Source organism: Mastigoproctus giganteus, chromosome 2 (assembly GCF_048544385.1).
Source record: "Mastigoproctus giganteus isolate SK-2022 chromosome 2, ASM4854438v1, whole genome shotgun sequence".
In the NCBI taxonomy this organism is placed as follows: Eukaryota; Metazoa; Arthropoda; class Arachnida; order Uropygi; family Thelyphonidae; genus Mastigoproctus; species Mastigoproctus giganteus.
The window spans coordinates 268,449,235-268,474,225 of NC_143576.1; the positions used below are offsets into that span (position 1 = coordinate 268,449,235).

A 24,991-nucleotide genomic window follows, 5' to 3' on the forward strand; every position below is an offset into this window, starting at 1 on the left:
GTCTGGATGATCCTGCAATGCTTCTTTAACCAGTGCCTCCCTTAATTTCCTGGAACAGAATTTAAACTAACATTAGAGGATATAGGAAGTTTTTTTGTTTTTTTTTTAGCTCTTGCTTTATATCCATTCTTCCATCCGTCATTTGCGAGTATTGAATCGCCCTCTATGAAATTGCACTTACTATATTCAAAAAAAAAAAAAAAAAAAAAAAATTCATTTCTGAAATACAGTAACCTGAAATGTTTTTTCGCGATTTTGTCTACTTCCAATAGATGGCAGCAGAGATCTTAAATTATCACGTGATATTGGACCGCCATCTTAAGGCTTCATGGAAGTTGAGCAAATAGAAATAGGCTAGCGTCCTTGTTTCGTGTGTTATATATTGTTTTTTTTTCTTTAGTAGTTAGCACTATAAACAGTTACGAGGGCAACTGTTTAGTGGGACAACTTTTTTTTTTTTTGTATTCCCTCGAAATATGGATTCCAAGAAGAGTCCAAACAGGTACGTATTGATAGCTTTTGTGACAAACGATGAATATCGCTCCCCTCTGTTGATATTTGGTCGTATGTGATCTTTCGTTTACACTGATTTATTTTGTTCATATATTTTTTTTGAATTAATAAATTATGAAAATCATTCTCCGAATACAAAACATGGCTCTTGGATTTGGATGCATTCTTTACCAGCTGCTGCCGATTAAAAATTATTGAATAATTTAATTAGTAGTTTTCAGATTAAACTTTGCCATTTAAACAATTTATATTTAGAGAAAAAAAATATATATTATGTACATTGAAGTGGCAAATTAATTAATTAATAGAAAAATGAAGTGGCAAACTAATCAAATTAATATAGAGTAGAATCATAAATATACTCTGCGAAATGGAAATTCACCGTCATTATCTGGGCTAAGCCTGATAAATTTTGAGCCATACGAACTTCTCATTTCCTAGCCATTTAAGTCTCTTCCCCCCCCCTCCCCTCCGCAAAGCTCTCCAGTAATCGTCACCATTTTTAGTATACTTTCAATCATTGGTCTTCTCATGAGATTGGCATGTATGACTCCACTGAAAAACATTTCTATTTACAGGCATGTAGTAGTAATTCATTGTAATCAGTATTATGGACATTTATAAGTCATAAAGATTATTTATTTGGCTGAACTCCAGATTATGCATTAGCATTAGTAGAGGCATATCATGCAAGAAAGCAAGCTTATGCAGCATCAGCCAAAAAAAAAAAAAAAAAAACACTCCCATTTCACCCCCTATTCCTTCAAAATACCTGTCCAGCTGAGCCTTAAATTTATTTAGTCTATCAACTTCCACAACAAGGGATGGAAGTCTGTTCCACCAACCAACTGCACTCTGGCTAAAGCCAAATTTCCGCACATCTATCCTACATCCGACCTGCCTCAATTTGAATTTATGCCCTCTCAGGTGATTATTCTGAGCAAGAGGAACAATCCCGTCGGCATTGAGCATGCTCAAACCATTCAAGGCTTTATACACCTCTATCAGATCACCTCGCTGGTGCCTAGTCTCCAGACACTGTAATTTGCAAAACTTAAGCTTTTCTTCATAAAAGCAACCTTTTGTTCCATTCACTAATCTTGTTGCCCTTCTCTGTACTCGTTCCAGCAGCTCTACATCCTTCTTGAAATGAGGCCTCCAGACCTGTATACAGTACTCTAGGTGTGGTCTGACCATTGCCTTATACAAGGGAATAATCACTGCCTTATCCCTGCCAGAAAAATTCTTGTATATCATTGACAAGACACCATGAGCTACTCTTGCAGCCTGTCTGCACTGCTCAGAGAACTTCATATCTGCCTGCACAATTACCACCAGGTCCTTTTCATTCTCTACCACTGTCAGTGTAGCACGACAGAGTTGATACTTTGCTCTGGGGTTAATGCTTCCCATATGTAGTACTTTACATTTGTCAATGTTAAACTGCATTTGCCACCTCTCAGCCCATCTGCTCAACATTTCCAGATCCTGTTGCAGCAGCATAGCGTCAGTAGTGTACTTAACAACCCTGCCAATCTTTGTAACGTCTGCAAACTTGGACATTAATCTTGATATACCATCATCAATATCATTAATAAATACAGAAAACAATAATGGACCCAACACTAAACCCTGATGAACTCCACTAATAACATTAGTCCACGATGAGCAGTGTCCATTGATTACCACTCTCTGTCGTTTCCCCCTCAACCATCCCTTTATCAATAGTAGCAATTTGCCTCCAACGCCACACTGCTCCAATTTGTGCAGAAGTCTTCAATTTGCAACAGTATCAAAAGCCTTTCTAAGATCCAAGTATATAATATCAAAGTTATTCCCTGCATCCAGTTCTTTTGTGACTGCATCATGGTATCCAATCAAATTGGTCAGGCAAGACTTCCCCTTAATAAAACCATGCTGTGTCAGAGCTATAAATGAAGTCTTGTCTAGATGATCCTGCAGTGCTTCTTTAACCAGTGCCTCCATTAATTGCCTCCCCTAACACCGCCTCGATAGCATCAGCAAATATTCTTGCACCCTTTCTATTTAAGTGTATCCCATCCCTGTAGAAGCAGTCTCTCCTGTTAACAAGTACAGACCAGGCTGAAAAAAATTCTACCCCCTTGAGCCTTGCACACTCTTTCCAGGGCCGAATTGAATGACAAGGCTCTCATCATATACTCCCTCTTATTGTGTCTGGGCAGAATTGCGGACACTTTCAAATTCAACCCTAATTCACAGCTTTTTTTTTCAACAGTGACCTGTACTTGTTAAGTAATTCTGCCAGTCTCCTACTCTTAATATTATTAGTGCCTACATGTACAACTATATCACCTTTTGTGCCCTTAAAAGATGAAATCCGCCCTACAAAGTCATCAACCTTTGCCCGTGGCAGACATACTCTGGTCCTGTTCCACGTATCCTTTTAAAAAGCATGTTCCCCGTTTCCCCTGACAATAGTCACCAACAACTACTAGTTCCCGTGGAACCAGTGCATTCTGCCTTGAGGGTTGACGCTGTGTTGCGTGATGACCAAGTGCAAGCTCTGGCGTTGTTATGGGTAGACCTTGTCACCGCATTGCAGGCATGGCCAAATTCAGAAAGGATTCAAGTAAAAGAAGTGTGGGTTTTTTAATAGACTTTAATTTTTAGTTAGTGAAAAACAGTTTAGGTTAGTTTCTGCCAGTAATTCGGGGTGGATTCATAACAAAAGAAGCCACTTCCTCCGGAGGTATATCCATAATCTGGAGTATAACCATTTATTTTATTTTTTACACAGTTTCCTCCCCTCTGCCAGTTAGGATGCTGAAAACTCGGCCTGTGTGCAAAAAAAGTTTAGTTATCCCATTCCTTTTCTGAGGTTTTTAAACCTACCAATACTATATTTGGTAATGCTGTTATACCTGGCAAGAAAGAGAGGAAGAAGGCAATGATTGGCAGGTGAAGACACTTTCCACTCACTGCTTTCTCTCCTCTTTCCACCCTCCTCACTTTCACGTTATATGTGGATGTCATGTAACATCACAATATGTCAGAGCTGAAATGAAGAAAAAGAAACAGCAATAGGGAGCAAAAATAGGTGAATGTAAATGCAGATTTTTTTAAAACAAGTAGCAAAAATTTGTCCCAGACAGAACCACTGATACTTCTCACCCGTACATTACTAACCTAATTTGAGTGCATTAACAATGAGAATTACTCATGCATGTCAACAAAAATGCTTTTTTCTGGTCCCCAACTCCTCCTACTATCAAGAGAATATTACACTAACAACTAATACAATAACTGCAAAAACAAATTCACACTCATAAACTGTTCAATCACAGCCTTACATCTGTCTTTTTCAAACTATACATTTTCAGTCACTTGTTCCTTTGGGATTGAACAATGAATGAAAAATAGTCACGCACCAAAAAAAAAATAAAGGTAAAAAATAAGTGATGGCAGCACAATGGCGATGACTAAACAATAACAATTAAACCTGACAAAACAAAGCTAATGATAATTTTGCTTTTACCTCTAATTACCCATTTACTGCTAAAATCAGAAGCTAATTTGCATTCAATCAAACAATCAGAAAGGCAAATTGCGCATTCACATTAATCAGCCAAATCACAGAACTCGACTAGACAATCACTCTGATCTTCAGCCATGCCCGCAACCCAGCGGTAAGGTGTACCCATAAAATGGAGTATAATCCTATATTCAAGTCTAGAGATGATACTTGAAGAAACACATAGAAGTTTTAGAAAGGATTCAAAGGACAACCAGATTTGTAAGAGATGCTAATTGATGCCCATATGAAGAATGGCCAAGCAGGTGCAGATTGTAAAACTTGGCAACCATATACCTTGTTAGTGGAGGGAAGGCCCTGAAGGGAGTAGTAAAATGAACAAGGGAGGTATTTTTACACTGTTATGAGGCATATGAAATAATATTGAAATAATTTGGCATTTCGTGGACGTGCTAGTAATATCGATGCCAAATAAAAAAAATCGTGGCGTATTTTTAAACTTGATAAAAATTTGTCAGCCAATTTGACGTTGGTATAAAAAATGCTCTGGAATCACATATTAAACACCACACTAATTATTTATCTCAAGAAATTCAGAATGAATATATTAATTTGTTAGCAACAAAAGTATGAAGTGAAATAAAAGAAATCAAAATGGCTAAATATTATAGTATAATATTTGATAGCACTCCAGATGTATCACGCAAAGACCAATTAACGGAAATTATTAGGTACGTAAAATTTTCAGACAATAAATATACGATTGAAGAAAGGTTCATTGCTTTCATAAAAAAAAAAAAAAAAAAAAAAAAGGGAGAGTGAATTGCATCAGAAATTAAGGAAAAGCTAATTCAAGATGGCCTATTAATTGAAAATATGTGTCAAGGCTATGATAATGGTGCCAATATGTTGGGAAAGTACAAAGGTGTCCAAGCTATATTTCAAAAGGAGGATTCCCTTAAGCCTGAAGAGACATACCGATACAAGGTGCTGTTCAAAAGTAAATGCCATACGTGCCATATATGGACAACTCTAAGAAATTATTTTATTATTAGACCAAATGAAAGATGATTATTTACTTGGTGATGCATTATCGCTTGCCAAATCATTGCACCATCAAATGAGTAGTTATAAGTTTATTGCATTTTTAAGCCTGTGGAATTTGATACTGGAAAGGATAAATAGTCAACATATCACTGTAAAAAAAAAAAGATCAGTATATTTATTGATCATCCGTATTAGTTTAAGGACTTGTAGATTATTTTAAAGATCTAAGAAATAACAAAATTTATAATGTTTTTACTGAAATCGAGGAAACTTGCAAAAAAATTAAAATAGTACGAGTTGAAAAGAGGAAGGCAAAAGGAAATAAAATATCAGATGTGTATGCTGAAGATGAATCGTCGAACTTCGATGGAATAAAAATTTCTTCTTTTTCAATAATTAATTCCATTATAATGCAGTTAAATGAAAGATAGCAGAAGGCTTTCATTTTTTGACTGGTGAAGCATTCCATTCAATGACAAGTGAGGATTTAGAAACTAAAGCTATTTTATTGTCAGAAAAATACCCTGAATTTAATCAAGACCAGTTTAAAATTGGAATTAAATGCTTTAAACACCAAATAATTGAAATATTAGAAAACAAAAATCCCCGTACAATATATCACTTAGATACAGTGGATTCCGTTTAATCGGGGCAGCCGTTTATTTGGGGCAAATCTTAAAAAACAGAAACCAATCAAGAAAATAGCCGCGGTTTACTTCACTTAATTGGGACAGCATGCCATTTAATCAGGGCAGGAGACCACAGCACTAGAGATTACCCTACGATTGTCTCCGACGGTACCACGTGGTTCGGTCGAAATTCTGGAGGTCACAACCATAAAACAATAAAAACAATTAGCAGTCACCTGTTTGTTGGGCTTTTCTGTTAATGAAATCTATCATAAACGGACAGTAAACTCGATCTTACTGAATTTGCGATGACACCGACAGCTAGAATTCTGTGGGTTATTATGGTGAAATGTGTTTACACTTCCATGAAATCTTCAATCATATAAAAAAATTAATTTTCAGAATCTTCTCTTCATTCCTATTTTTAAAGCTTTGTAACTCGTTACTCTGTTCTCATTTGCACGTATCGTGTTACTTGCAATTTGTGTGTTCCGTGTTCTTTGTTATTGATTGCTTATATTTTTACTGTTTTAAATTTTAACCCCCACCCACAAATGTCAACTAGTTCGTATGTACATATTACAGTACATATTAATTATTCCGATTATGATGTATATTCTTCCGATTTTCACGTATCATTTAATTTTTTAATTGGTAAGGTAATAAAGGGTAAATTTGTGCTTAATATATCTTTGCTATTATAGCCTGTGGATAATATTCCTCCTATTTTCGCTAATTAGGATCGCTGTTTAATAGAATTAAAATTCAATTCACAATCGTGATCACAATGACTGGCGCTTACTGCACATCGCATAGTGAACGGTACTTCACTATGTTGAGTTTGTCGTAACGAGATTTGATCGTACAGTGAACCAATTATAAAGGTGGGGGGGTACATTGTATTTTTAACTATCTACGTGAAACTTCGGATAATTGGGGCAGCCGCTTAATCGGGCCAAAATGCACTAGTCCCGATGTGTCCCAAATAACAGGAATGGACTGTATTTTGAATGTGTCATGAATTGTAGGAATGGAATTCTTGATCCCACACTCCACTTTAAAATCTCTTCCTTTATCTAAACCTTGGTTTTCCAATAAACATGCTAAGGCTGTTCAAGAGAACAACGTTGCATATCATAATTGACTTGTTTCCAATTCTTCAGTTTCATTTTCTACCTACACCAAAGCTTGCAACAATTGTAAAGCAGTTATTAATCAGTCCAAACTAGATTTTGATCAGGCTAAGAGTAGAAAACTTGCTTCTTGCCCTAATGGTAGCCTTGCATTCTGGTCTCTTTCCAAAGCTATTGGCTGCAAGTTTTTCCCATCTCTGCTCCCACCTCTGTCAAAACCAGATGGTGCTGTTGTCACTTTGGCCAAGGATAAAGCTTACCTGCTAGCATCCCATTTTTCTCCCAAGTCATATATTAATGATCTTGATAAAACACCTCCCACCATTCCCAGTATGCTCCATTCAATTCCTCCTCTGGTCTTCCGTCAAAAGGATGTCAGTAGGATTTTGATGAATCTAGTTGCTAAGAAAGCTCCAGGTCCTGATGGTATTTCTCCACTTGTTTTCAAAACCTGTGCTCCTGAACTTACTCCTGTTCTTTGCCACCTTTTTTTCACTTTCTTATTCCAAATGTGTTTTTCCTTCTGCTTGGAAATTTGCTCATATCCAGTCAGTTCCCAAAAATGGTGACAAATCCCTCCCATCCAATATTGTCCCATTGCATTTACTTCTACTCTTTCTAAAGTAATGGAAAAATCAATTAACCGCCAACTCTTAAACTACATAGAAACCTTCCATCTGATAAACGATTGCCAGTATGGATTCCTTCAGTGTCAATTGATTGGTGATATTCTGGATTATGTTACTCATTTGTGGAAAGGTTCGGTGAAACACGAGCAGTTGCTCTTGACATCTCAAAGGCTTTTGATTGTGTTTGGCATAAAGGTCTTCTAAACAAGTTTTCATCTTAAAAACAGTTGGCAAACAGTTGGTTTGCCAACTGTTTTTTGTAATTGGTTATCCAGTTTTCTCTCTGATTGCTCACTGAGGGTGATTGTAGATGGCTCTCTGTCTTCTAACTTCTCCACTAATGCTGGTGTTCCCCAAGGTTCAGTTCTTTCCCCCACTATTTTCCTCTTGTATATTAACGACCTTCCTTTGACTGGAAATCCTATCCATAGTTTTGCTGATGATAGCACATTCCATTCCACTTTCCATTTTGATAAACCTTGCCCTGCTCAACCAGCTTCAACTTCTCGAATATCTGCTACTAATTCCTTAAATGCCGATCTCCAGGTGATTCTCCAGTGGGGCAAAGACAACTTAGTTGATTTCAACCCTTCTAAAGCTCAGTCTTGTCATATCTCGCAAAAAGCATTAGTAGAGGCATTTGATGCAAGAAAGCAAGCTTATGCAGCATCAGCCAAAAAAAAAAAAAAAAAAAAAACCCACTTCCACTTCACCCCTCTGTTCGTTCAAAATACCTGTCCAGCTGAGCCTTAAACTTATTTAGGCTATCAACCTCCACCACAAGGGATGGAAGTCTGTTCCACCAACCAACCACCCGCTGGCTAAAGGCAAATTTCCGCACGTCTATCCTACATCTGTCTTTCCTCAATTTGAATTTATGCCCTCTCAGGTGATTTTTCTGAGCTAGAGGAAGAATCTCATCAGCATTGAGCTTGCTTAAACCATTCAAGGCTTTATACACCTCTATCAGATCACCTCGCTGGTGCCTAGTCTCCAGACACTGTAATTTGCAAAACTTAAGCCTTTCTTCGTAAGAGCACCCCTTTGTTCCATTCACTAATCTTGTTGCCCTTCTCTGTACTCGTTCCAGCAGCTCTACATCCTTCTTGAAATGAGGCCTCCAGACCTGTATACAGTACTCTAGGTGTGGCCTGACCATTGCAATATACAATGGAATAATCACCACCTTATCCCTGCTGGAAAAATTCCTGTATATCATTGACAATACAGGCATACCTCGGTTAACGTTACCTCTGATAACGAAGCCTCGATATAACGAAGTCGGCAATTTCAAGCCCCATTTAACATAAAAAAATATTCCAATTTAAGACCAATGCCCGACAATCATTCGATTGGTGACTGACGGCGACTCGTTACGTATTCCCGAGTGCTCCCGAGCTGCGGGCGTGTCTGTTATAACAGTTTTTCGCGTTAATTTGACGCGAAAAACGTTGTTTCAGTGTGGCGCATTGCAATAATCGACGTAGGTTCTTTGTAGCATTACATAACGTAGATTTTGTAAATTTTAATAGAAATATTTTTGTTTTAGTTAATTAATGTCAGAATCAAAGAAAAGAAAAGCAATTTCTTTGGAAACTAAACTAAATATCGTACAACGTGTTGAAAGCGGCGAAAGAAAATCCGATGTGGCACATTCTTTAGGATTAGTGCAATCAACTTTAACAACCATACTAAGTCAATCAGAAAAAATAAAACAGTCTGCTCAGAATTGTACAGATGTTACAGCGGCAAAATTAACTCGCTTAAGGAATCCAATTTTAGAAAAAATGGAGAAAATGTTAAGTTTGTGGATAGATGATATGTCACAACGTCATATGCCTTTAAGTCAAATTGTGATTCAAGAAAAAGCATTTTTGTTTAATCACCTGAAATCTAAAAAAACTGAAGAAATTACGGAAACCTTTAGGGCTTCTCGTGGTTGGTTCGAGAAATTTAAAAAAACGGGCCAGTGTAAAATTAACAGGAGAAGCTGCAAATAAGTTTCCAGAAAAACTAAAGGAAATAATTGAACGTGAAAATTTTCCACCAAATTTGGTGTTCAATGTTGACGAAAGCGGTTTGTTCTGGAAACGGCTACCAACAAAAAGCTTCATTTCTATTGAAGAAAAATCAGCTGCTGGGTTCAAAGCAGCCAAAGACCGTTTAACGTTACTCTTTGGATCAAATGCCTCTGGCGATTATAAATTAAAATTGTTATTAGTTTACCATTCAGAAAATCCGAGGGCGTTAAAAGGTAACATAAAAATGAATTTACCTGTAATATGGAAAGCAAATAGAAAAGCGTGGGTTACCAAGGAGTTATTTACTGATTGGTTTGTTAACCACTTTTGTCCTGGAGTAAAACGGTATTGTCAAAAAAAACAACTTTGAAGAAAAAGCTCTTTTGTTGTTAGACAATGCTCCGGGACATCCTACTGATCTTAACACGTTGGACACATGCATTCCTGTCAAAGTTGTGTTTCTTCCAGCAAACACAACTTTCCTGATTCAACCATTGGATCAGGGAGTAATAGCATCATTTAAAGCTTATTATCTGCGTCGAATTTTAAGCAATTTACCTGAACTAGAGGATAAAGAGGAAATGACAGTTAAAACTTTTTGGAAAAACTACACCATTAAAAACGCAATTGAAAACATTGATAGTTCTTGGAAAGAAGTCACTAAGAAATGCTTAAATGGAGTTTGGCGCAAAATATGGCCAGAAGTTGTACTAGAAGAAGAAAATAACATCCAAGAAATTAGAAATGAAGTTATCCAGATGGCTCAATCAATAGGTTTCGAAAATGTCGATGTAGAGGATGTTAGAAATTTATTGAATGCAGAAGATGATGGTTTTTCAGTGGAAGATTTAGAAAACCTTGTTAGCAACGAAGACAAAGATAATGAAGGCGAAGTTAAAGAAGTTCCTGCCGAAAAAGTGTTAACAACCAAAGATTTAAAAAGGTGCTTAAATGACATTGAAAATGTTTTAAATTTTTTTAGTGAAAATGATCCTGATTTAGGAAGAAGTGTTATAGTTAAGCGATCAGTGTTAAATGCAATAACTCCATATAGGCCATTGTTAAATGAAAGAGAAAAAAAGCATAAACAATCAACTTTAACCTCATATTTTAAAATGTGATTTCACTTTGTATGTAAGTTGACTGTTTATTTAATAAAACTTTTCTTTGTTCGAAAAAAAGCTTTTCATTTTCTTTACGTAGGAACATATCCCTATTCTGGCCATAGTATTTTTACCTCTGAAAACGAAGTTTCGCTTAACGAAGTAATTTCGTGGAACGCATCCTATTCGTTAATCGAGGTATGCCTGTACTCCATGAGCTACTCTTGCAGCTCGTCTGCACTGCTCAGAGAACTTCATATCTGCCTGCACAACCACCCCCAAGTTCCTTTCATTCTCTACCACTGTCAGTGTAGTACCACAGAGTTGATATGTTGCTCTGGGGTTGCTGTTTCCCATGTGTAGTACTTTACATTTGTCAATGTTAAACTTCATCTGCCACCTCTCAGCCCATCTGCTCAACCTTTCCAGATCCTGTTGCAGCAGCATAGTGTCAGTAGTGTCCTTGATAACCCTGCCAACCTTTGTATCGTCTGCAAACTTGGACATTAAGCTTGATATACCATCATCAATATCATTTATAAATACAGAAAACAATAATGGACCCAACACTGAGCCCTGAGGGACTCCACTAATAACATTAGTCCACAATGAGCAGTGTCCATTGATTACCACTCTCTGTCTTCTCCCCCTCAACCACCCCTTTATCCATAGCAGCAATTTGCCTCCAATGTCACACTGCTCCAATTTGTGTAGCAGTCTTCCATGTGCAACAGTATCAAAAGCCTTTCTAAGATCCAAGTATATAATATCAAAGTTATTCCCTGCATCCAGTTCTTCTGTGACTGCATCATAGTATCCAATCAAGTTGGTCAGGCAAGACTTCCCCTTAACAAAACCATGCTGTGTCTGAGCTATAACTGAAGTCTTGTCTAAATGATCCTGCAGTGCTTCTTTAACCAGTGCCTCCATTAATTTTCCTGGAACAGAAGTTAAGCTCACAGGTCTATAATTACTTGTGTCAGCCTTTGATTCTCCTTTGTGAATTGGGGTCACATTTGCACATTTCCAGTCTATGGGTACCTCCCCTGAGTCCAAGGAAGCTCTCATAGTTATGGCTAAGGGTTTGCTTACTTCCTTTGCTGCCTCCTTTAATATAACTGGATAGATCCCATCCACCCCGGGTGCCTTTCTTGTGTTTATCTTCAACAGTTTCTCCTCCACTTTACTCTCAGTTATTTCAAGATTCTGTAGCTTACTGCTAGAGTTGAATACACCTCTGGCATTCCCCTCGCTGAATAACTCCTCATGTGTGAATGTCGATGCAAAATATTCATTTAGTTTGTTAGCTACCTGAGCAGGATCATCAACAGTTGACCCATCAATATCAAGTGGACCAATCTGATTCATCCCCTTCCTTCTAGAGTGTACAAAAGTAAAGAACTCTTTGCTGTTTTTCTTTGCATCCCTTGCCAAGGATTTCTCGTAATCTGCCTTCGCCTGCCTAACCTCCTTTGTAACTTGGTTGCATATCAACTTGTATCTATCATAGGCTTCTGTATCAAAGGATTCTTCTTCTCCTGTGCTTATTTTTAGTGACACTCCGATTTCTAGGCAAAATGATATATCTCTTTTGGGGATTACCCTGACTTCTAATCTCTCTTGGCACAAGCACATTACAAATATTGCTTCCTCTGCATCTAAAAAACTTGGTTTTCCTTTTTGCTCTCGCTGTTACTTTTCTCCCAAACAGCTGCTCACTCTGTATAAATCGCAAATCTGCCCTGCCATGGAATATTGTTCCCACATCTCGGGTGGTGCCCCCAAAACCTCTCTCAGGCTTCTTGATTCCATTCAGAAGAGGGCAGTTAGGTTAATTAATGACTCCTCTCTAATAGTCTCTCCACTAGCTGTCTAATAGAAGTACTGTTTCTGCTGCAGGCCTTTTCTACAGATACTTCCATGGGCACTGTTTTTCTGAATTGGCTTCTGTAATTCTCGCTCTCTCTTTGAAAACAGTGCGAACACGTGCCGCCAACATCTATATACTGTCAAACTTCAAGCTAACAGAACCAACTTTTCATCTTCCTCGTTTATTCAACTGCCGTTTTCTGGAACAACCTTCCTTCATATGCATTTCATGAAAATTACAGTCTACAGAAGTCTAATGCCAAACGATATCTTCTTTTGTGATCTGAACCTTCAGCCCAAGCACGGTACTAAGTACTATAGGTTCTAATACCTCTCGTGTCTGGGGGTTTCATAAAAAAAAAAAAAAAAAAAAAAAAGATGGACCTGCCTGTGCAGTGTTAATCTTTGGCAAGCCACGTCTGTCCCTCTTCAGTCCATCAAACAAAAACCGCACGCTGGGATGACTGCAGTGGAATAGAGAATATAAAGTATCAGGCGATACAGAAACCTATGGCAGGTATAAACTAGTCTGTAATCAAGTCACAAAGGAGGTTAGGCAGGCGAAGGCTGATTATGAGAAATCTTTGGCAAGGGATGCAAAAAAAAACAGCAAGGATTTCTTTACTTATGTAAACTCTAGAAGGAAAGGGATGAATCAGATTGGACCACTTAACATAGATGGGTTTACTATTGATGATTATGCTCAGGTAGCTGATAAACTTAATGAGTATTTTGCATCTACATTCACACATGAGGAGCTATCAATGAGGGGAGTGCCAGAAGTTTATCAAACGCTAACAGGGAGCTAAGTGATTTTGTAATAACTGAGAGCAAAGTGGAAGAGAAATTGTTGAAGTTAAACATAAAAAAGGCACCTGGGGTGGATAGGATTTATCCAGTTGTAATAAAGGAGGCAGCAAAGAAAGTAAGCAAACTCTTAACCATAATTATGAGAGCTTCCTTGGACTCAGGGGAGGTCCCCATGGACTGGAGGTGTGCAAATGTATCACCAATTCACAAAGAAGGTTCAAAAGGTGACAAAAGTAACTACAGACCTGTTAGTTTAACTTGTGTTCCGAGAAAAATAATGGAATCACTGGTTAAAGAAGCATTGCAGGATCATCTAGACAAAACTGCAGTAATAGTTAAGACACAGCATGGGTTTGTCAAAGGGGGGGGGGGTCTTGTTTGACCAATTTGATTGCTTACTATAATGTGGTCACAAAGGAACTGAATGCCAAAAATAATTTTGATATCATATACTTGGATTTCAGGAAAGCTTTTGATACTGTTGCACATGGAAGACTGCTGTACAAATTGGAAAGGTATGGCATCAAGGATAAGCTGCTATAATTGATAAAGGGATGGTTGAGTGGGAGACAACAGAGTGGTAATCAATGGACACTGCTATTCATGGACAAATATTATTAGTGGAGTTCCCCAGAATTCGGTGTTGGGCCCATTGTTGTTGTATATTTATCATTGATATTGATGAAGGTTTATCAGTTTTAATGTCCAAGTTTCCAGATGATACAAAGTTTGGCAGGGTTGTTAATGACAGTATGCTACTCCAACTGGATCTAGATAAGTTGGGAAAATGGGCTGACTTTGGGCTTACGACTGGAGTTTAACCTTGACAAATGCAAAGTACTGCATATGAGTAGCAATAATCGAAGAGAAACGTACCAACTGGGTGGTACTAGACTCAGGGAAGTGGATGAAAAATACCTGGGGGTAATTGTGCAGCCAAATATGAAGTTTGCTGACAGTGTAGACGGGCTGCCAGGGCAGGTCATGGAGTCTTGTCAATGATATATATAGGAATTTTGCTAGCAGGGACAGGGAGGTGATAATCCCGTTATACGAGGTAATGCTCAGGCCACCTAGAGTACTGTGTACAGGTCTGGAGGCCTCATTTTAGGAAGAATGTAGAGTTGCTAGAACAAGTACAAAGAAGGGCAACAAGATTGGTGAGGGGAACAAAGGGGTGCTCTTACCAAGAAAGGCTTAAGTTCTACAAATTGCACTGCCTGGAGAGTAGGCACCTGCGAGGTGATCTGATTGAGGTGTATAAGGCCTTGCATTGGGTTTAGCAAGCTGAATGCTGATGGGATTCTTCATTTTGCCCATACTAAGAACCTGAGGGGACACAGTTTCAAATTGAGGAATGATAGTTGTAGAATAGATGTGCAGAAATTTGCATTTAGCCAGTGTGTAGTTGATTGGTGGAACAGGCTTCCATCTTTTGTTTTGTTGTGGAAGCTAATAGCCTAAATAAATTTAAGGCTGAGCTGGACAGGCATTTGGAACAAATGGAGGGATGAAATGGGAGGTTTTTTTTTTGGTTGATCTGTATAAGCTTGCTTTCTTGCATCGTATGCCTCTACTAATGCTAAGTGCATTTTGAAATCCCTCACAGCAGTTTGTAGTTTTAGGCGACCATTCAAGGGCTGCATCGTGATGATTCTATGCTCTTGTTGGAAACGGGATCTCTACCTGCTGCATTCTCAATGTGTGGAAAAGAAGTACTTGAGAACCTTTTTAAGCTTCCGCTATCCTTTACTTGTACTTGAGAACCTTATTATATCAATTTTTTTTCTGGAAATGTGGTGGCAAGCTTATCAAAGACACTCCTCACATCATAGACTGGGACAGAGGTTAATGCAGCAAGAGACTTCAGCTTGTTTTATATTTATATCAGTTTCAAATTCAGTCTTTAAAGCAACATTGCTGAGTTTCCTGATGAGCTCTGACACAGATGGAAATAGGACCCTTTAACTTCAGCATGTGCTAGGGCAGTCCTCACTGCATTCATGCAAGCTTTCTCAAAATCCACTGAAACCTTTTGAGGCACCAGATTTGGAACCAACAGCTTCATGATTTCAAAAGTTCTATTATAAGTATCCAAGTTCTTTTTCAGTAACAAAATGCAAATACATGGCGGATATGAGTTACCCACCTTGGCATGCCACATATACAGTTGGTTAAAACATGTTTGGAACTTTATCATACGTGCCATCTGCATAGATTATCTTTCTTCAATTCAGCGAAGAGTTCTTTATCATCCAAAACCAGAATTCTGTCTGGATCATGAAGTATCAGTTGATGGTACTTCTCAGGAATGTCAAAATTTATTGTTGTTGGATTAGGGAAATGACCATCTTTTCTGTGATTGAGAAGATTTTTTGCAAGGGATGATTGTTTGGGCATATGGGCCAGTACATCGTTACTCAACCTGACAACACATTCCCCATCACAGTGCGAGGAGTAGAACTAACTACTCTTATATATTGCCTCATTTTGCTTCTGGCAAAATGAGGCAATATATAAGAACCAGATGCTTCTGGCTTCTGGTTTTTTAAGGACATGAATCATGACAATGTTCGGTTAGTTATTGTACTATGTTGTTATCTTTTGTCTTCATAACTGAATGACAATTGAGGGTGCAGCAGGTAGAGATCCCCAGTTTTCAATAAGAATGTGGAATCATCATGATGCAACTCTGGATTGGTCGCCTAAAACTACAAACTGCTGTGAAGGATTTCACACTGCACTTAATTCCCTATTCCACTGCAGTCATCCCAGTGTGTAGTTTTGGTTTGATGAACTGAAGAGGGATGAACATGGCTTGCCAAGATTGGCTAATGTACAGGCAGGTTGTACAGAGGTGAAAAAGAGAAGATATGATGCACTCCATGACTTGATTGGTGGCAATCAAGTCATGGAGTGCATCATATCTTCTCTTTTTGCAGGTAGAAGACAAATTGAAAATTCTATTCAAATCCTTGACAAATAAATAAATCACTGAAATATGTCTGAATTAGTTGTTTGTTGATAAAAAAAAAAACAACCAAAAAAAGTGTTGACAGTTCACTTTGTAAGACAGAGAAAAAATAATTAATTTTTATAAATAAAATAAAAGGCTTTAGTTGCAATAAAACCAGAGCATTTTATTTTATTGTAATTTGCATTACAAACATTTACATCCAAATATTCTACTTTATATTAAAATACATCATATAGAAGTAGAAATAAAATATATAAATTCAACAATTTGTTGTGTTTTGAAATATGAAATAATTTGTTTTTTGTAAACTAAAAATGTGAGCATTTATGACAGTGAGGTTTTTGATGGTTCCCTGACGAAAGCCCACACGAAAATTCAGTGCAGAATTTTCGTGTGGGCGTTTGTCAGGGAACCATTTTGAACGTTACAAGTCTTACCGATACTAAGTAATAACGTACAACATCTCTATCTAAGTTCAAAATAAACTAAGTATTGTAACTAGGAATATAAAGCTACTTCTAGAAAATAAATTAATATGCCAATTTAGTCAATAAAATGAAAAATTTAAGAAACATTTTTCTATTGAGCTGGAGTTGTAAAAATTTTGCTCACACCGAGCTAATCTCCAAAGCAAAGAAGCGGTTAGAAAGTGTTACAAGTGAATGTTCTTAGGATTGAGAGCAGGTCAACCCAAAATCTCGGACTAGAAATTATCGCACTTTTAAAAAATACGGTATGCTGTACACGTACAACTAAAAAGGGGCCCACTGCCGGGGAACATAATGACCACAATCCAATCAATTGGCGGTGACCTATGCAAGTTTGCAAAGGATCAGAGGTACTGAAGACAAATCCTTGAGTCCGACCTTGGCCAGGCAAACTGCACATTTATATGGGCAGTATAATAATGCCCAATATATTGCAAATAATATTCAAAGTATGATGTCTTTATGAATGTGTTGTGTATAAAGTCAAGAGTATATGAATATGCAGCAGGCCCCCGTTATAACGCAGTTCGCTTTACGCTGATTCACTATAACGCTGTTCTTATATTATAACCCGTATCTGACTATAATGCTGTCACAGATCACTATAACGCTCTTTTACAGATTGCATTTTTGGCATATTTAACGAAATCGTTTCATTTGATGGAGTCGATAGCTTGAAAATGTGAATAGCAAAACAGCATTAAAACGTTCCCCACGCTCGGTGAAATTTTCTCGCACGCTAATTTAATTGCAGTACAGTCACTTGTTAGTATTCCGAGATTAACATTTTAAAAAATGATCAAGTATATTGCTTGTAATATTTGCGTTATATGCATTTATCCAAAGTCTAGTCATCACTCAGCACAGTAGTAAACATCGTGCACAACGGACAGTTTACTTGAACATTGTATCGTAATTAATGCAACCAACACAGTTCCATTTTCGAAGAGTTAATAATGGCCGATAAGAATGAAAAAGCAACGTCTGGGCGCACTACGAAGACTATAAATGTAAGAAAAAGACTGAATTTGAAAATTAAATTAAGGCGTTTTGAAGCGAATTGATTCCCGTCAACGATAAGCGGATGTGTGCCATAATTTAGGACCTGCACGTTTAACTGTAAAAACAATTTTTAAAAAAATAAAGAATTAATTTTAGCAGTGGGAAAGATAGCTGATCTACTGCAAGCATCTAGGGCTAGGCTGGCTATTAGGATTGAAATGGAAAGACGTTAACTAATTTTATTATTCAAGATAATATCCAATGCAGAATTCAGTTAAGTTAAATATTATAAAAAAAAAAAAGAGAGAGAGGAAGATATTAGCCAATATGATTATCTGAAGAAAACTCACCTAAAAAAAAAAAATGTGCAACCATTTAAAACTTGTAAGGGCTGGTTGAATAGATTTAAAGTCCAGGGAGAAGCCGCAAATGCAGATCAAGGAGCTGAAACTTTCAAAAAAGAACTTGTTAAAATTATTGAAGAGGGGTATTATGTGTTGTACTTCTCAACAAGTTTATAACATAGATGAAGCAGGACTTTTGTGGAAACAAATGCCTAAAAGAAGTTTCATATTGAAAGAAGGAAAAAACATGCCAGGTTTCAAAGCGGCGAAGGATCGGGTGACTTTATTGTTGGGTGGTAACGCTGCGGGGGATTTAAAATTAATACCCCTTTTAGTTTATTTAGAAGAGGGCCAATGTTCAACCCAAAATCGACACATTTTTCATGATTTTAATTGGAATTTTAAGTTTAATTTTCGTAAGTAGTTACCACATAATTATATACATAATGCAGAATATTTTATATGTACAAATATTTGAATATTAAATATTTTGCCCGACATTTGTGCATCTTTTCACTACCATTTATTATTGATTAGGAAATATCCTATGGCACCGACCGCAACTTACAAATACATATGTTACCTTATGGGAATGTGGAGCTCACTTAGCGCTCTGTTTTTCCGGAACGAATTATCAGCTTTAAGCATGGTCACCTGTATTTATGAATACATGTGAATATCTTTATGTATATGAATACTGTCAAAAGCATAATATCCTTATCAATATACTGTAAATAATCTGCCACTGATTCTGTTGTTGGCTCTGGGGGATGAGCCCGAACCTCGATGTGGGCTCCAAGGCTATTGTCCACCGGCCAGTGTAAAACCCCTGGCATTGCTGCTGTGAAGGGCAGGGGCATATGCCCCTCCTTAACCTTAAATTTTTTTAGAACACCTGTGTTCTTAAAAACTGAAAGGCCTGGTCGCCATGCCCCCCCTCCCCCTTACGATGACACCTGGATGTTGTTGCCATCCCCCTGTTACGATGATACCTGGATACACCACTGGGCATGATAGCGTGAGCACAGGAGTACATTTCTGGTCACTACCATAAAACAAAAACAATTTGCAGTTCCTGGTTTATTGGGCTTTTCTCTTAGTACAATCTAATTATAAACAGGTAGTAAACTTCATCTTATTGCTTTTGCGATATACCGATAGCTGGAATTCTATGGGTTATCATTATTAGCCATATGGTGCAATTTTCAATTTTGTTGTTGGAGCAATATATATATATATATATATATTGCTCAAAAAAAATTTCTGAGTTACCCTGAGAAAGAGAGAGAGAGAAAATCACCTAGAAAGAGAAGAATGATATATCCAGCTCAGGATCCTGAGTGTGCCAAGCTCATACTCACAAGATGTCTGATGTGAGCCCTGGGTTTTTACTTTATGGTGAAATGTGTTTCCCTTCCATGAAATCTTCAATCATATAAAAACCATAAATAAATTTTCAGAATCTTCTCCTCATTGCTATTTTTAATAGTATGAACCAAAGCTATAATGCTCAATACGTTCTATGTTGATATCAATATTTGTAAAAGAATAAGAGGAGTGCTATTTTTAATGCCCAAAATTGTTACTGCTTATCTCACTTGCACAATTTGTGTGTCTCATTCCTCATCATTGATTGCTTATCTTTTTTACTGTTTTAAATTTTACAATAAAAAAAATATATATATATTCTTGAACACTACTTTTCAGCCTATGTTCTATTTTTATTAAATTTTCAGTTGTGACAATGCTGTGGTTATGTGGCATTAATGTTATTGTAGAATTAAACATTATACGTGCATTGATATATTAGATCAAAGACCCGATTGATTTTTGTTTTGCGAGTGATGGTGAAAATTTGTATTGTTTCAGGCGGGAAGCATTACTGGTAATTAAGGCCTAACTAAATGGCTAGCCATAGTTGTTCTAGAAGTTGTTGGTTCATCTATAGAATCAAGTTAACAAGTATATAAATGCAAAGTTTGGAAAAATTAGAGATTTAAAGTAAGAGGAGAGAGGAAATAAAGGGAATTATTAAAGATGAAGTCAAGAAAAAGTTAGGAAAATAGCTAGGAAGAATTAGGAAGGTAACATTCCTTTACAGCCATGTGATATAGCGTTATAGCAGGACTGAATGTAGATCATTAGTTTGCTGAGTTTCAAAAAAGGGGTATTTTCATTAAAATTAAATTTCTTTCCTAAATATTTCAATGCAGCATTATAAAATATTTGGAAAATCATTTATTACTAAGCTTTTAACCACAGGGTTAACTACTGAGCTTTTAACTACCCAAAAAATTCTTGATCATTCTTCAGTGAATTTTTTAGATCATTCATTATATAAAAAATATCACTGGCACTCATTTCAAATCGTTTCAAGCTCTTTTATTGCTTTGCAAATTATTTCAAATCATACATTGAGAAAAGAAAATACAGTGAAACTTCCCTTTAACAGACAGCCATGGGGAACAAGAATGTGTCCATTAGAAAGAAGTGTCCGCTAACAAGAAGTCTGAGGGAGAAAAAGAAAGAAAAATCGTTAAACGTTTAATGTAAAATTAAATTAAAATATATACAGATTTTGAACAATATTTTTGTAAATAATATACAATTACATACACGAGATAAAGAAAAATTGTTAAACGTTTAATGTAAAATCAAATTAAATTACAGTATATACAGATTTTGCACAATATTTTTGTGAATAATATACATACAATTGTGCTCTGCATATTATGACTTTATCTTAAGAAAAATACATACAGTAATCACTTATTTTCTTCTTCTTCTGCACCTTCTTCCGGCTGATAATTTTGTTTTCAACATTTGTTTGAAGTGAAGAAACCATCAAAAGTCCTTCAGTATCTTCTTCAGCGGTGAAAAACATATTTAAACGATTGATTTGTATGAGAGCTTCTATTTTCATCGGTGGTTTGTCATTAATATGTTCTTCGACAGAATGACCTCCTTCCATTTCTTCATCCTCGTGAGGAACTTCTTGAAAAATATCGATGATAATGTCATTGATATCTAGAGCACCATCTTCTGTAATGAGGTTCGAGTCTATATCTTTGTAGCCAGGGTCACTTGTAGCGGAAGTATTGTACATTATCAATAGATGTTGAAGTTCTTGTTCTTCTTGGTGCTCCACATTGCTGTTCACAACTTCAATTTTTGCGTTTGAGAAGCCAGACTTTACAAAACAGTTCACGACAGTTTGTTTTCTAATTGCGTTTATTGAAGAGGAAATCCATTGAATCGCATCTAGGATGCTGAGTTTCTTCGCAAGGTCACTCGCACATGTTACATCGTTCATGTTTGCAATGTGAGATGTCTTAAAACACGTTTTCTGTAGTGAAGTTTAAAATTTTTATTATCCCTTGATCCAAGGGCTGACACTCTGCAGATGTGTTTGGTGGCAGAAAAACGATTTGAATGTTGGACAATTCAATGTGCGGGTGAGATGCAGCATTATCCATGAAAAGAATAATTTTTCTGTTTTGATGAATCATGTTTTGGTTAAAGTGACTCTCGCTCATGATATCTTGTGTCATCCACGCTTTTTTATTAGACTTCCAGTCAACATTCAAAAGATTCAACTTTATGCCCTTGGAACAACGAGGATTTTGTGGTTTTCCTATAACAAGAGGTTGTTCAAAGTCTCCCAGCATATTTGTACACAATAGTAAAGTCAAGCATTCCATAGAAATTTTTCTGCCCTGGCACTTATTGTTTTTTAGACTCATTGTTTTTTCAGGAAGAGCTTACGGTTTTCCAAGAAATTTTATGCCGAATTTTGAACTTGTCTAGCCATCCCACAGAAGCTTTGGACTCATTTACTCCCATAGATTTTGCAACCTCCAAAGCCTTTTCCCTAATAATAGGCCCATTAATGGCAATTTTTTTAGCACGTGCGCGACAAAACCACTCATATGTAACATTGTCGATTTGAAGTCCAACAGTTTTCGGGAATGATTTTTGAACCTGATCATTTACGTGTTGCCAAAATTGTTTGAGCAGTTCATTTTTTTTCTTTAGGATGTCGCTTACCTGCGTTTTCCCGATTTTGAATTTTGCAGCAGGATTGCGAACACTATTTTTTTGCCGATCATGCGCATTAATGAGTTCGACTTTATCTTTTAAAGTTAAATGTTTACGAGAAGACATTGTGCACTTCACACAACACTGAACAAAACTGAAAACTGAAACTCAAAAGACGAAAGGCCGACCAAATTCCCCCCCCCCCCTGCACACACCAAATTCATCAGAAGTTTTACACGTGCCTTAAAATTCTTGAAAAAGGTTTTAGAACCGCGACGTAAACCTTGATAAAATTCAGAGAATCGGAAATAGAAAATAAACACATGATTGAGGCAATATGTGGAAGAAACGTTGCTAGAAAAAAGGCCGTGAGCTCGCCCGCTGTCCTTTATTGGGAGATCAAATTAAGTGCTAATCTAAACGGAACAGTGTAGATTGCCTGTCCGCGTCCGTTACAGAGAATGTCCGCTAGACAGAGGCTGAAAACACGTTAAAACCAATAGAGGAGAGTTGGGGAATTTGAAAATCTCCGTTAAAGAGAGGTGTCCTTTAAGAGAAGTTTCACTGTATAATTCTTTAATTATAGGGACCTCTATTTAATTTTCATTAATTTGAAGGATTTTAAAAAGCTGTTTGGAACAGTCTTGGTTTGCTACGAAATAAAGGCTCAAAGCTTTCCATGAAAGCAAAATTCTTTCTATACATGGTTGTAAAGAAAGCTATCTAGTTGGTACATGCCCAAAAATTTCCGTAAACTGTTTCGGCAAACTCATGGAATTCTTTAAGGTTATCCCTTCTTTTAGCTGAAACAGAAAAATTACGATATAGCATTAGCAAGGGCACATGATGCAAGAAAGCAAGCTTATATAGCATCAGCCAAAAAAAAACTTATTTCACCCATTCCCTCGCTCCAAATGTTTGTCAAGTTCTGCCTTCAATCTATTTAAGCTATCAACTTCTACAATGACAGATGGAAGTTTGTTCCAGCAATCAACCACCTGCTGGCTAAAGGCAAACTTCCGCACATCTGTCCTACAACTGTCTTTCCTCAATTTGAATTTATTCCCTCTCAGGCGATTATTCTGAGCAAGAGGAAGAATCCCATCAGCATTGAGCATGCTCAAACCATTCAAGGCTTTATACACCTCAATCATCACCTCGCAGGTACCTAGTCTCCAGACACTGTAATTTGCAAAACTTAAGCCTTTTCGTAAGAGCAACCCTTTGTTCTGTTCACTAATGTTGTTGTCCTTCTCTGTACTCGTTCCAACAGCTCTACATTGTTCTTAAAATGAAGCCTCTGCAGTACTCACGGTGTGGCCTGACCATTGCTTTATACAAGGGGATAATCACCTCCTTATCATTGCTAGAAAAATTCTTTTATATCATTAACAAGACACCGTGAGCTACACTTGCAAACCATCTGCATTAACAAGAAAACTTCATATCTGCCTGCACAATTACCCCCAGGTCCTTTTCATTCTCTACTACTGTCGGTGTGGTACCACAGAGTTGATACGTTACTCTGGGATTACTGCTTCTCATATGCAACACTTTTTACATTTATCAATGTTAAACTTTATTTGCCATCTCTCAGCCCATCAGCTCAACTTTTCTAGATCCTGTTGCAGCAGCGTACAGCCATTAGTGTCCTTAACAATCCTGCCAACCTTCTTATCGTCTGCAAACTTGGACATTAAGCCTGATATACCATCTTCAATATCATTTATAAATACAGAAAAGAGCAATGGACCCAACATTGAACCCTGAGGGACTCCATTAATAACATTAGTCCATGAAGAGCAATGTCTATTGATTACCACTGTCTTCTTCCACTCAACCATTCCTTTATCCATAGCAGCAACTTGCCTCCAATGCCACACTGCTCCAATTTGTACAGCAGTCTTCCATGTGCAGCAGTATCAAAGGCCTTTCTAAGATCCAAATATATGATATCAAAGTTATTCTTTGCATCCAGTTCCTTTGCGACTACATCATAGTATCCAGTCAAATTAGTCAGACAAGGCTTCCCCTTAACAAACCCATGCTGTGTCTGAGCTATAACTGAATTCTTGTCTAGATGAGCCTGCAGTGCTTCTTTAACCAGTGCCTCCATTAATTTCTCTGGAACAGAAGGTAAATTAACAGGTCTGTAATTACCTGTCTCCCTTTGGATCCTCCTTTGTGAATTGGGGTCACATTTGCACATCTCCAGTCTATGGGTACCTCGCATGAGTCCAGGAAAGCTCTCATAATTAGGGCTAAGGGTTTGCTTACTTCCTTTGCCGCCTCACTTAATATAACTTCCATCCACCCCAGGTGTCTTTCTTATGTTTATCTTCAACAATTTCTCCTCCACTTTACTCTCAGTTATTACAAGATTATCTAGCTTACTGCCAGAGTTGAATACACCTTTGGCATTCCCCTCCCTGAATAGCTCCTCATGTGTGAATGCAGATGCAAAATATTCATTTAGTTTGTTAGCTACCTGAGCAGGATCATCAACAGTTGAACCATTGATATCAAGTGGACCAATCTGATTCCTCCCCTTCCTTCTAGAGTTTACATAAGTAAAGAACTGCAGTTTTTCTTTGCATCCTTTGCCAAAGATTTCTTGTAAACTGCCTTCGCCTGCAATATATTTTCAAGACTATTTTCTATATCAATATTTAAATTACTGAAAGCATATTTATCTAAATTATGAATAATGTGAGGATGGCAATTTGCTTTAATTACATCCTCATTTAATTTCTTAATATTTTGGAATAAGGATTCATTACTCCCAAAATTACAATTGCATTGTCTGCACTGAAACTAGATACCCTTTGATAATCCAGTCCTAAATTACTCATTGAATTTTTTAAGCACTCAAAC

General features: G+C 37.1%; 1 protein-coding gene and 1 pseudogene across 1 annotated transcript in view; both read left to right on the plus strand.

Moving 5' to 3' along the window:
* Nucleotides 1-312: 312 nt before the first annotated feature.
* The window catches only part of RYBP (ring and YY1 binding protein), a 105,095-nt gene continuing 80,416 nt past the window's right edge, over nt 313-24,991 (plus strand). The window contains exon 1 of the mRNA XM_090369143.1: nt 313-502. Coding sequence (XP_090225269.1) covers nt 477-502 — 26 coding nt within the window. The 5' untranslated portion in view covers nt 313-476. The remainder of the gene's footprint in view (nt 503-24,991) is intronic.
* LOC150090465 (peroxisomal membrane protein PEX14-like) overlaps nt 4,904-24,991 on the plus strand; it is a 28,989-nt pseudogene continuing 8,901 nt past the window's right edge.